The sequence below is a fragment of the Crocuta crocuta genome, unplaced genomic scaffold, assembly GCF_008692635.1.
Source record: "Crocuta crocuta isolate KB4526 unplaced genomic scaffold, BGI_CrCroc_1.0 scaffold445, whole genome shotgun sequence".
Taxonomy (NCBI): Eukaryota; Metazoa; Chordata; class Mammalia; order Carnivora; family Hyaenidae; genus Crocuta; species Crocuta crocuta.
The window spans coordinates 219,735-232,988 of NW_027530847.1; the positions used below are offsets into that span (position 1 = coordinate 219,735).

The following is a 13,254-nucleotide window of genomic DNA, read 5'->3' on the forward strand; positions in this document are numbered from 1 at the left end:
ATTTCTGGCAACCCTTTAGAAATTTTTTGAGAGTAGGTCTGGTGTGTTCCTTTGGGCATAACTGGCTGACTCTGAACTTGTTCCTCTCCAGATGGACATATGCAACCTTGTTGGGTCTCGAGGGGAAGAAGCTGGGGAACCTGTTTCACTTACTACCTTCAGGGCACAAGTCCTGGCCCCATACCAGAACTTTTGAATTGGAATCTCCCGTAGGGGATCATCTGTTAATCACAAATGCTTAACTAGAAAATTACTCTGATTCTGTTGGTCATAGAGTCAACCTTGTACATTTAGAAAATAATATTGCAAAAATTCTTGCTTTTCCTCATTGAGCATAGCCTTTACCTAAAGCAGCCTTTTTTCTATTTCACGTTTCCCTTTGTGTCCTGTTAGATAACCTTCTAGGTGTGGCTTTTATTTATTTTTTTAAAATTATTTACTTATTTATTTCTGAGAGAGAGGGGNGTGAGATCATGACCTGAGCCCAAGTCACACGCTTAACCAACTGAGCCACCCAGGTGCCCATAGGTGTGGCTTTTAAATAAAGAGTTTTAAAACTCTTTAGACATAATAAGAACTGATTTGTACAACATATAAAAGATTGGTACAGTGCTCTTGGCTTATGAAAGTATTGTTAATGACATTTGCGTAGCTTTTGTGGCAAAAAAAAACAACCTCATTCTTAAGTAATTTGAGTAATTGTCTAGATGTTTAGGTTGTCCTTTAGAAAAAGTTTAGAGTAGCACTAAAATTTTTTAATATGGTTTACTTTTCGGTGATGAATATTAAGCACTGGTGGTATCTTGAAAGATAGTTAAAAATGTGCATCATCCTAAGTAGTGTTCTGTTGGTAATCTTAATACTTAACAGTGACAATTTTCTTCTCTGTTTCTATAAATTAAAAAATGGTCTTTTGGAAGTAGTTGTCTAATCATTTGGTCTTCTATGTTGCTTGTGAATTGTTTATAACTTCACCGGTTTCCGAGAAATTCCAGTAAGACCTGAGTGACTCGTTTTTACTTTGGGAAATATTCTTAATTTGCCAGACTTTTTTTTTTTTTTTCAAGTTTCTTGGAACAGTTTTGGTGTTAGAAGGAAAAGCACTTTTCCTTAAAATTTTGAACTCTGCTGGTTTTAAATAGGAATTAGTCCTTAGAGCCTGAATTTTCACTTCATTTGTATTTCTTGGTTCTTGATACTGTTTTGGCGCAAAGGAAAATATTTTGAAAGTAATTCCAAGAATTTCCATAAGTACCCTTGAATTGATGACTGCCATTTGTCTTGGAACTGTTATTGTGCAGACTTGTGCTTCTTCATCAAACATTTGGTGGGACCTAAGGAAATAGGTCATTGTTGGACTTGTGTTAATGGAATTTTCTGGACTGGTTTAATCATCAAATAATAAAAGTAATTACCAACTGTAAAGCTGAGCTTTATGATTGTTTTCGTTTTTAATTGATTCATTCTTGGACTAATTTATGACACATTCTTGATGTATGTAAATACATTATGTTTTGAAAGATACTCAAATTTGAAAGCAATACCATGTAAGAAGCATGTGTGGGATTTTGGTACATGTGTTTCTTTCTTTCTTTCTTTTTTTTTAATATGCATTCTAACGAAGTACTCTGGTGGTTTCAGACTCGCCTTCATAATGTACAGTTCAGTGTGGCCTGTGCGTGTTGTTTTGTGTTTCCTGCATTGATTTTTGCCTCCATTTATTCTCTATTGCAGTCTAAAAGTTGGTTTTAATTGGTTGCCCACAGGATTGACTTGGCCTCTACTTCTTGTTAAGAAAATACATCTCTTGTTTTATCAGGTAAGAGATTTTGAATAGAGGGTTTATTTTTATACAAATTAAAATGAGATAGCTTCTTTAGTAACATGAAAATATGCGTAGTAACTGAATTGTGGGGGATTTTCTTTTGCTTTTTTTTTATAGTCTTATCTGAGGGAATGGGGGTGGGAGGGACTGGGTGCTTTGAACAGTTGTTGCTTTCTTTGGGGGTCAGTCTTAAATAGATGCATTTCTCTTGCAGAATTCCTGATTATTAGGCAGTAAGTAGCTGTTTTTTTTTTCTCATTGTAGCATTCTAGACTAATTACAAATATAGGTGCTTGTCATTGGTATGGTTTTTTAATATTCCTTTGTGGTATAAGGATAGATAATGGGTCATATGTGTTAGAGTACATATTTTGACTTTAGATGGAACTTTAGTGATTGGAATCTAACCCTCTTGTTAAATAACAATGGTAGGCTCCACGTAGTTGAAATGACTTAACTGTCAAATAGGCACTTAGTAGCAGAATAGAAGATCTTCGTATTTTTTTGGAACCTGAAAACTGTTTTTCACTTTAGATGGCTTTATGAATAAGTCTTATGCTTTACTTCGGTTTAATCTTTAGCCCTTTTTCTAGCTGGTAATCTGGGCAGATTTTCAGTATCATGTTTTCATATGTACTTTGCGCAGACATTCACTAAATCCCTTCTCTTAGTAGCAGATGGTTTTTGAAGAGTTATTCTGTGTGTCACTTTAGCCCTGTGTTTAATTTTTGTGTTCTTGGGACCATATCAAATTCCCATTTTACTGTCCCAGTGCAAACTAACATCTCTATCTCTCTCTCTCTCTCAAGTCTTTTTGGGTGCCTAGATTACTTACCATGATGTTTCTCCCATATAGTGATTAAATGATAAAGCATTTTTAAAGTTGAACAGGAATACTATCCTTAATTTTGTATATAGCCAATATGCTAGAGACAGTAAGGAATGAGAATTTGATTTAATGACTTGGAGTTGTCTTGATGAGCTTCCATATAGACTGCTAAGTAGTAAATAAGAGGAAAGAGTTTGTTGGTGTGATTAGTTCTTTTAGTATTAATTTTTCTTGTTGACTCTTGGAAACCAAAAATTAAAGGCTTCCCTCCTCCTCACATTTCTAGTGTTTTATAATGGTCTCATAAGAGTATTTTCTGTTTGCCAGTCCATCTTTCTGGATTATATTTGAAAGTGGGTTTTATTTCTGTATATGTGTGTGAGAAAACTGTCAAAACCAAACAATATATTTGTTTTGTGTATAGCAGTCATAATGTGGAGATAGAATTACAGATTTTATTTATCAGATTGGTATTCACATAATATTGACATGATAAACTGTTTTCATGAAGGTACAGGATTCTTAGAGCTTGTAGCAGGAAACTTTGGTCTTTTAATTAATGTTCCTGTTTGAGAAGTGTTAAGGTTGTTTTTTTTTTTAAATGTTTTTAATTTATTTTTGAGAGTCAGAGAGAGACAGCGTGAGTAGGGGAGGGTCAGAGAGAGAGAGAGACACAGAATCCAAAGACAGGCTCCAGGCTCTGAGCTAGCTGTCAGCACAGAGCCTGACGCAGGGCTTGAACCCGTGAACTGTGAGATCATGACCTGAGCCAAAGTCAGACGCTTAATCGACTGAGCCACCCAAGTGCCCCCAGAAGTGTTAAACACAAAGCTCAAATCATTTGTAATTTTCCTGAGGTCACAGAGCTATATATATATACATCTGTATACATTTTTTAAAAGTTTATTTGTTTTGAGAGAGAGTCGGGGAGGGGCAGAGAGAATCCTAAACAGACTCCATGTTGTCAATGTGAAGCCTGATCATGAGGGCACAAATTCACGAACTGTGAGATCATGACCTTAGTCAAAGTCAGACCCTTAACTGACCAACAGAGCCACCCAGGTGCCTCTAATAGGTTTGTATTTAAAAGTTGGTTTTTAAGATGGCTTGGAAAACACTGTATGTTGACCTCATAAATTTCAAATTAATATTTTTTCTAGTTCCAAGAATTTATTTTGTATCTCTTTACAAAGGGCTGCCCTTGCATTTACACTTGAAAGCCATAAGAACTGAAATACTGAAATTTTACTTAAATCTGGGAGAAGCTTTTCTTTTTGACTAAACATGGGACATCTAAGACGATCAGTGAGCTCCCAGAAATTCCACAGGAATTCTATTGGGTAGGAGACTATAGCAATCACTGACTAAAGTTTATACCCTAGTTCTTTTTAAAACAAAAGCAAAAGCAAAAAAATACCCTTTTTTCATATCAACCTTTGGTGGGGAAAATGTGTATGTGTGTATTGGTGGGTTTTGGAAGGAGTCATTGGATCTGAGTTTTAATTAAAACAGCTATGGTGAATGGCACTGTAACCCGGTTCTATTTTTTGGAGTGATGACTATAGGTAACTAAGATTTTTGGCTGCTTTGTTCAGTAGTTCTTTTGGATTCTTAGTAGGTATTAACCTCATTTGTAATAAATAATTTCCTATGTCGTTTTCTATAATAAATAGACCTGTAATGCAGATTGAAGGGTTTTAGGATGAAATATAGAATCAGCTCTCATTTGAGACTTGAATCTACTGTAGTGTTAATTATTATTTCCAATTCATTAGTATTCCAGTTTTCTGTTTCTGCCTTGCATTTTGAGATTGAGTCATATAAAATGACACTGATAATTCCATGAAGTTGTCAAGTTTATAAAGGAAAATGCTAAGCCATTTTAAATACTAACTTTGATACATCCTTTGCATGTTTTCCCCTGCAGGTTGTTAAACTTTGTGTCCTAATCTGACTTATACATTTCTTTTATGTCTTACTGAATATTAGCGGTCTGAGTGATATAATTGGTGATTTTACTTTCTTATGGTGGTTTTTTCCTTGAAACTTTTGAGTCATAGGACTGAACTTCTAATTGTTTACAGAACTAATGTCTTTTGGAAGTTGAAATTGTCTAGGTTTTACATTGTAAATGGCACATAATGTTCAGTTTTTAGAATATTCAAATTAAAAAAAACCTACATTGCTTGTGATAGTTTGAGGGACTGTTTGAGGGCCTAAAGCTGGTCATTCTTGTAGCTAAAAACTTGGTGTGATAAACAGGAGTCTGACCTGGCCGTTGCCTTTTCTCATCTGCAGGTGTGTGTGGTTTCAGCGCAGCATGGCTGTGGTCATCCGTTTGCAAGGTCTCCCAATTGTGGCGGGGACCATGGACATTCGCCACTTCTTCTCTGGATTGACCATCCCTGATGGGGGCGTGCATATTGTAGGGGGTGAACTGGGTGAGGCTTTCATCGTTTTTGCCACTGATGAAGATGCAAGGCTTGGTATGATGCGCACAGGTGGTACAATTAAAGGGTCAAAAGTAACACTTTTGTTGAGTAGTAAAACGGAAATGCAGAATATGATTGAACTGAGTCGTAGGCGTTTTGAAACTGCCAACTTAGATATACCACCAGCAAATGCTAGTAGATCAGGACCACCACCTAGTTCAGGAATGAGTGGCAGGGTAAACTTGCCTACAACAGTACCTAACTTTAATAATCCTTCACCCAGTGTAGTTACTGCCACCACATCGGTTCATGAAAGCAACAAAAACATACAGACATTTTCCACAGCCAGCGTAGGAACGGCTCCTCCAAATATGGGGGCTTCTTTTGGGAGCCCAACGTTTAGCTCAACCATTCCGAGCACAGCGTCTCCAATGAACACAGTCCCACCACCACCAATTCCTCCAATCCCAGCGATGCCATCTTTGCCACCAATGCCGTCCATTCCCCCAATACCAGTTCCTCCTCCGGTACCTACGTTGCCTCCTGTGCCTCCTGTGCCCCCAATTCCCCCAGTCCCTTCTGTGCCACCCATGACCCCACTGCCACCCATGTCAGGCATGCCACCCTTGAACCCGCCACCTGTGGCACCTCTACCTGCTGGAATGAATGGCTCTGGAGCACCTATGAATCTGAACAATAACCTGAACCCTGTGTTTTTGGGTCCATTGAATCCTATCCAGATGAACTCTCAAAGCAGTGTGAAACCACTTCCCATCAACCCCGATGATCTGTATGTCAGTGTGCATGGTATGCCCTTTTCTGCAATGGAAAATGATGTCAGAGATTTTTTCCATGGGCTCCGTGTTGATGCAGTGCATTTGTTGAAAGATCATGTAGGTCGAAATAATGGGAACGGATTGGTTAAGTTTCTCTCCCCTCAAGATACATTTGAAGCTTTGAAAAGAAACAGAATGCTGATGATTCAACGCTATGTGGAAGTTAGTCCTGCCACAGAGAGACAGTGGGTAGCTGCTGGAGGCCATATCACTTTTAAGCAAAGTATAGGACCTTCTGGACAAACCCATCCCCCACCTCAGACACTTCCTAGGTCAAAATCGCCCAGTGGGCAGAAAAGGTCAAGGTCAAGATCACCACATGAGGCTGGCTTTTGTGTTTACTTGAAAGGGCTACCATTTGAAGCAGAAAACAAACATGTCATTGATTTTTTTAAAAAGTTGGATATTGTGGAAGATAGTATTTATATCGCTTATGGACCCAATGGGAAAGCAACTGGTGAAGGCTTCGTAGAATTCAGGAATGAGGCTGACTATAAGGCTGCTCTGTGTCGTCATAAACAGTACATGGGCAATCGCTTTATTCAAGTTCATCCAATTACTAAGAAAGGTATGCTAGAAAAGATAGATATGATTCGTAAAAGACTGCAGAACTTCACCTATGACCAGAGGGAAATGATATTAAATCCGGAGGGGGATGTCAACTCTGCCAAAGTCTGTGCTCACATAACAAATATTCCATTCAGCATTACCAAGATGGATGTTCTTCAGTTCCTAGAAGGAATCCCAGTGGATGAAAATGCTGTACATGTTCTTGTTGATAACAATGGGCAAGGTCTAGGACAGGCATTGGTTCAGTTTAAAAATGAAGATGATGCACGTAAGTCTGAACGCTTACACCGTAAAAAACTTAACGGGAGAGAAGCTTTTGTTCATGTAGTTACTCTAGAAGATATGAGAGAGATTGAGAAAAATCCCCCTGCCCAAGGAAAAAAAGGGTTAAAGATACCTGTGCCAGGTAATCCTGCAGTTCCAGGAGTGCCCAGTGTGGGAATGCCCAATGCGGGAATGCCCAGTGCAGGAATGCCCGGTACAGGAATGCCCAATGCAGGAATGCCTGGCACAGGAATGCCCAGTGCCGGAATGCCCAGTGCTGGAATGCCCGGTGCCGGAATGCCTGGTGCCGGAATGCCTGGTGGAGGAATGCCTGGTGCAGGAGGTGAAGAACATGCCTTCCTGACTGTAGGATCTAAGGAGGCCAACAATGGGCCTCCATTTAACTTTCCTGGTAATTTTGGTGGGTCGAATGCCTTTGGGCCACCACTTCCTCCTCCAGGATTAGGAGGGGCCTTTGGTGATGCTAGGCCTGGTATGCCTTCAGTTGGAAATAGTGGTTTGCCTGGTCTAGGACTGGATGTTCCAGGTTTTGGAGGTGGACCAAATAATTTAAGCGGGCCAGGATTTGCAGGAGGCCCTCAGAATTTTGGAAATGGCCCTGGTAGTTTAGGTGGCCCCCCAGGTTTTGGAAGTGGCCCTCCGGGTCTTGGAAGTGCCCCTGGGCATTTGAGTGGGCCACCAGCCTTTGGGCCTGGGCCTGGCCCTGGGCCTGGCCCAATTCATATTGGTGGACCCCCTGGCTTTGGATCTAGTTCTGGAAAACCAGGACCAACAGTAATTAAAGTGCAGAATATGCCCTTTACTGTGTCTATTGATGAGATTTTAGATTTCTTTTATGGCTATCAAGTGATCCCAGGCTCAGTGTGTTTAAAATACAATGAAAAAGGTATGCCCACAGGCGAAGCCATGGTGGCCTTTGAATCTCGGGATGAAGCCACAGCTGCTGTCATTGATTTAAATGACAGACCTATAGGTTCAAGGAAAGTAAAACTTGTCTTAGGGTAGCTGTTCACATCAATTCTTTATAGGGTAGATCTTCATAGTGCTGTGATTAATGCATCCAGATTGTTTTCCTAGTATTTCCAGGTTAGAACCTGTGGATTGTTTCAATTGCATATAGATTGGTTTCTATAACATAGAGCATTGGTTGACTGTTTACAGAAGACTCACTACCAGTTTAAATATTGCTGTATGTTACAGTAAAGCTGTCTGGAGAGAACACAAATATGATTTTGGCATACCATTAGAGAAACCATTTGTAAAACACAAATGACCACATGAAGCTTATCAAGGAGTCTAGATTGGTTTTGTTTTATATCATATGGGATGAAGAAAATAGAAATGTCAATAGAGCTCGTTAAGGGTGCTCTTGCCAGCTGCTAAAAAATAGAAGTTGGCTACTCTTGGAATTTGGTTTAAAGCTGGACAGATTTGCTTTGTTATAGGGTCAAAGCCTTGTCTAAAGTCCTCATTTTCTTTTAAAATTGAATAAAATCTCTGTATACAGATTCACTGTATGTACCTTTATTGCTTCTTGAGGGTTCTTGCTGTATAGACAGTCCTGCTTCTGAAGTTGCTGCTTTTTTGTTTGCCTAATTGACTCATTTGTAAATGAGCAGAACTGTTTTTGTTGTTGTTGTTTTAATATAAAACTCCACACTTGGTTTGTGCTATAACCTTGAACTTTGATTTCTAATGTCACACTTAAAACTGTGTGAAATAAGTACTTTTGCCACAAAAATAAAATATGGAGTCCTCTACCTACCAGAGCCTTTTTGGTTTGACCGCCATGTTTTAGTTTAGTTGGTTTAAAAATTGTTCACGTTGTTTGGATGGCATCAAAAATCCGAAACTACTTGTAATAATCATTGTTTAAGATGCTGGATTTGAAGTCCTGTCCATGATGGACTGATGTTCTGGCAATTTCGTTCTGTCCCAAATTTATGTGAAATTTTGGGCTGTAACTAAACAGAGGGTCCATTTATAAGAAAGAGCATTATTATATTTAGTTTTTTTAAAAAACTGAAGTGGAAATTGTTAGCTTTGTTAGCAGTAGTGTTATAGAATAAAAGATCCATAAGCTGTTCCATAGATGTGCATTTAATCCTGTTACTTGGGGGCTTTTTGGTATAGTTGTTTGATCAGGAGCCTGTTTATAAAAATTCTTCATACAGAATACAAGTGCAGCTGCCAGAGGGGAGAGAATTGAGACTCCTTGCCCTTTCATACTCTTTTCTTTGGCATTCAGGACACTAAGGCAGGAGGACCACATGGGTTCTGGTTGGTAAGTGTCCTTGTCATGAAAACATTTGCCTTACAACATCCTGTTCACTGCTACAAAAGGCTCTACTTAATGGTTACTTTCCTTCTTAGTTAAAATGTTCTAAAGATGTGTCACATTATATTATAAACATACAGAATGAGAGATTGGTGAGATATCATGAAAAACAAATTTTGTCTTTTACATGGTCCTCTGTCTTGGTTTCAAACATTCCCAACATTTCCTGCAAATCAATGTACTTACAAAGAGGTCAGCCTTTTAAAAGAAGTATTTCCTGTTTTAAAAAAAGAAAATAGTGCCTTTTTGGTGTTGCAAGTCAGTGGAACACTAAAATACAGAGTCTCGTATCATTTAGAGTTAAGAGTGGTAACAGTTTCATTTGTGTGATAAGATTTGGAGAGACTTTTCATCACTACAATATTAGAGGATTGACAGTACAGGATTTTTTGTTTAGGGAAAGGATTATTTAGACTTTCAAAGAAGACATGGCTGTGTTGTGGGTCTTTTGACAATTCATGAATGCAAATTTGCTTTGACAGATCACTAGATATTGCCTCCTCAACTAAAAAAGCAATATGATGTTTATGCTGTTCAATTTAAGTTTTCTATTAAGTAATCATTTCTCATTCCAAAGACCAAGTGCAGAAAACTTCAGCGCTGCTTGGGAGTCTTATTTCAACTGCAGATTATTTTCCCCATTGGAGAGCTGACTATTTTCGTTTTATTAGAAAAATGGGTTGTTTGAAAATGAAAGCCTTTTACCTTTTTCCACAGTTTATTTTGGTTATATGTTCGTACAATCTTATTAAATATTTCATATACTTTATTGCAACTACTTTGTTATTTCTACATCTTAGATAAATGCTGAAAAGGAAAACTTGATTTCATTGTTCACCAAATTAAATAAATTAAGAAAATAGTGGTTTGTGTAGAAATTGGAGAGAACTATGTTTCATATTGGTTGAGTCACAACAGTGCTTCTCTTGTTGTGAAATGTAATTAAATGCTTTGCCCTCTGGAACTTGATTTTTGTGTATCTGAGACTTATTAATATAGTGCTAACTGCTAAGCATACTGTTCATCCTGTTCTGGGCATTGGAGTTTGAGTTAAAAAAAAAAAATCTTGAAAATATGCTCTGTGAAATTATTCATACCTCTCTTCCTGCAAATTTTCTCATAATAACTAGGTTTGGGGTAAAAATGAATTATTTCTCATTTGCTTTGTATGGTATGAAGGATTTGTAAAGCTTTGCTTAAAGTTGTGTGCATTTGTAAACACTATCATGATATTTTCAATTTTATGTGTAAATTTTGTCTGTTTTTGGCGACATGATTGGAAGAGAATCTTTCCATTANTTTTTAGTTTAAAGGATTAGAGAAATATACAAAATGTATTTTATAAATGAGCAAATTTGTAATCTTTTTCTGAACTTCGGTGAAACATTTAGTTTGCAAGCAAAATTTGGAGGTGTATTCTGTGTTTAATACTGTAGATTGGATGTATAATTATTAGTGGCTTTTTTTTTTTTTAACTGCAACACTGTTAAGTGAAATGTAGTTCCTAGTTTTGTGCTCCAAGTTGTCAAAGCATCAACCGTGAAAATTTCATTAGGAAACTTTATTCAGAATTTCAGAGAGTAATGTTCAGTGTAATTAGGTCAGTCTTAACACGATGAAAATTTAGGGCTGTGTATGTATGTAAGCAAACATTGGCTAAAATAAGGATCCATGAAAGCCTTAATCAAACTCAAAGTCCTTTTTATTGGATTCCGTCCAGTTGTGTACAGGTGTGGGTCAAATGTTTAAAAATAAATCCACTCATCAATTTCAGAAACACTTAAAAATGAGTAAAGAAACTGTAAAGTTGCTGCTAGTTAAATCTTCTATAAAGAATTTCTGGCAGTGATCACTTTTAAAACTTATTTCCCACGCTTCCAAAATTAACACATTTAAATAGTTTTACTGGCAGTTCTACAGTAGTCCAAGCTTTAGAAACCAAACACAATGAAACGATTCATTGCCAATACGGCCACAATATTGCCAGCAAATACTGCCTTGGCATCATTCAGCAGAGGTTTTTGTTTATAAAGATGAAGTCTTCAATACTGTTCAATAAACTTGTCACAAAATAAAAGAGGCTGATGCTTTTAATGCTTTACACAAGAGTACTCTTTTGAGCTATACCATCAGGGTTTTTTATTTGTTTTGTTTTGTTTTTAACTCCTACAAATACTTTGTGCCTTTGGAAAGGTGGATTTGGTGATCTTGGAGGTAACCATTGTTGCTTATCCTTGTCTGCTAATGCTGAAGTGTGAAAAGAAGATACCTGGAACGGCAGGGAGGAAACTTGATTCTAGGTCAAATCTGTGGTATCCACCTTTTCAGACTTTTATCTTGTGTGCTTTGCTGGCAAGCCACTTCGTTATGTGGACTCAGAAAGAACCAGAAACCAGATGCTCCTTACAGAGGGAGTCTTAAAGGGGCCTATGAATTGTCTTTTTAAAAAACTGATTAAGAAATGGAAAAAGAAATCTTCAGAATGCATTGTCAGTTGCACATACTTCTAAAACTTTTTCTTTTTTGTTTACTTATTCTTGAATTAGTATGTGAGGTATTTTAAGGTGGGGAAGAGGGGAGAGAATTCAAAAATACTGCTGCTTTCTGACTTGATGCTTTTTGTCCCTTCCACATTTGTTCACCTGCTTAAAAAAATGGCAAACGAAGTTTCCATAAACTCCAGAGGCCTTTAAAAAAATCTGGATTGGCATTGCAGATAAATTAGTGGGCTGTTCCTTTTAACCAAGGCTCTTGAAAAATAGAACTTTTACCTTCATCATGAAAGAGTTTCTAGTCTATTTTGAGTTTCAATACTGAAGTTGTTTGAGAGGGATTTAGGTTTAAACATACTTAATTCCAGGTGGTTGCTGAACTGTTCTAATGAAAGTTTGACTAAGCATTTGAAAAATCACAGGATGAAATCAGCTGCCTACAGAATGGTCCTTAACATCTTAAAGGGATAGACTGTATGCTAATAATAACATTTTGTTTTCTTGCTTAGTAGAGAGCCCTCACTTTTGATTCCTTGTTGTCTGCTTTCCAGTGTTTTGCAGCAAGAAATGGCTGATCAGTTTGTGCATCGCCACCATTCTCCTTACCCTCCAAAAGTAGAGCTTTCATAGGATATGGTAGAATCCAAACTTAAGACTACCCTTTTTAATTAAAAAATTGCTTGATATCAGTTTTGGTGTTTTTTAGTATAAAATCTGATAGATTGCGTTGACTTATCTAAAATGTTCTAGAAAGATTATACCCTGGTGGTGGCACAACTCTTTGATGCTGTAGTGACTTTTCTGAAAAAACTCTGTTTAAAATATGAGCAAGTTCATCTCTTAATGGTGCCTGTTCATGTAAATGTTAATTCTTTACTGTGCTTCCTGGATTTATTCTTGTTGCCTTGAGCTACTTTATGCCAGAGGATTTCAGAAGCTTCTTAGAATATGGCTCCTTTTCTGGACCCACATAACTAACAACTAGCAGCTAAGGTGGCACTACTTTTCTACATGTTGCTCTACTACTGAAGAGTCCAGAAAGGGCAAAAAAATAAGCCACTTGATGAAAGCATTCTAGCCCCAGGGTCAGAAGGGTAGCACTCTAAAAATCTGGTGGCAGGAAATAGGGCTGAGGAAAATCTCATTAATTGTTATCTTTGAATTCTTTTAAGAGGCCCAGGGACTTTTCCCTAGTGAACATGTTGATCGTTAAATCATAGATACTAAGATTTACACCAGTTGTAAAGAAGTGGTTAAATGACACAACATACATTGGAATTGGCACCTCAGCTGAACCAGACATCTGGATTCTGACTTTAGTAACTTAATATTTCAAGTCATTTTTCCCAGTCAGCCAAAGCCTTGCTATTTCATGTTGAGAGAAGGAGGGGCTGACTTTTTGGGGAAAATAGAGGCATGGCCAGCAGTGGAACATAATTCAGTATGGACAGGTTCAGATGTTGAAGAATTGTAACACTTCCAGGAGTAAGTGTGCTGTATTCAAACAGGCTGCCTTTTAGTGTTCGATTCCCTCTGTTCTGATACTACCAATTCCTCCCCCCCTCACCCCCTTCACCTGCTTACCTGCTGGTAACGAGGCCTAGGAGTTTCTCACTGCTATCTCTGTAGTCTAGCCTCTTAATGGTG

General features: G+C 37.8%; 2 protein-coding genes across 9 annotated transcripts in view; both read left to right on the plus strand.

Annotated features, from left to right (window-relative positions):
* The window catches only part of CPNE1 (copine 1), a 35,172-nt gene that overhangs the window by 4,201 nt on the left and 17,717 nt on the right, over positions 1-13,254 (plus strand). The window contains exon 2 of one of the 8 annotated variants that reach the window (XM_077769260.1): positions 1,767-1,819. The exons of 6 other annotated variants lie outside the window; for them this stretch is intronic. The gene's annotated coding sequence lies outside the window, so the exon portion shown is untranslated. Of the gene's footprint in view, positions 1-1,766; positions 1,820-5,014; positions 5,096-13,254 lie in introns of those variants that run through there. One more of the 8 variants, XM_077769265.1, reaches the window with a different exon arrangement.
* Positions 1,735-8,541, plus strand: RBM12 (RNA binding motif protein 12). Its single transcript, XM_077769258.1, has 2 exons — positions 1,735-1,819; positions 4,953-8,541. Exon 2 carries the CDS (start codon positions 4,975-4,977, stop codon positions 7,780-7,782), a length of 2,808 nt encoding a protein of 935 aa, XP_077625384.1. The 5' UTR covers positions 1,735-1,819; positions 4,953-4,974; the 3' UTR covers positions 7,783-8,541.

Bases quoted from the DNA above. Each gene is read 5' to 3' on its own strand.
- RBM12 (XM_077769258.1), top strand. From the start codon at position 4,975: ATGGCTGTGGTCATCCGTTTGCAAGGTCTCCCAATTGTGGCGGGGACC.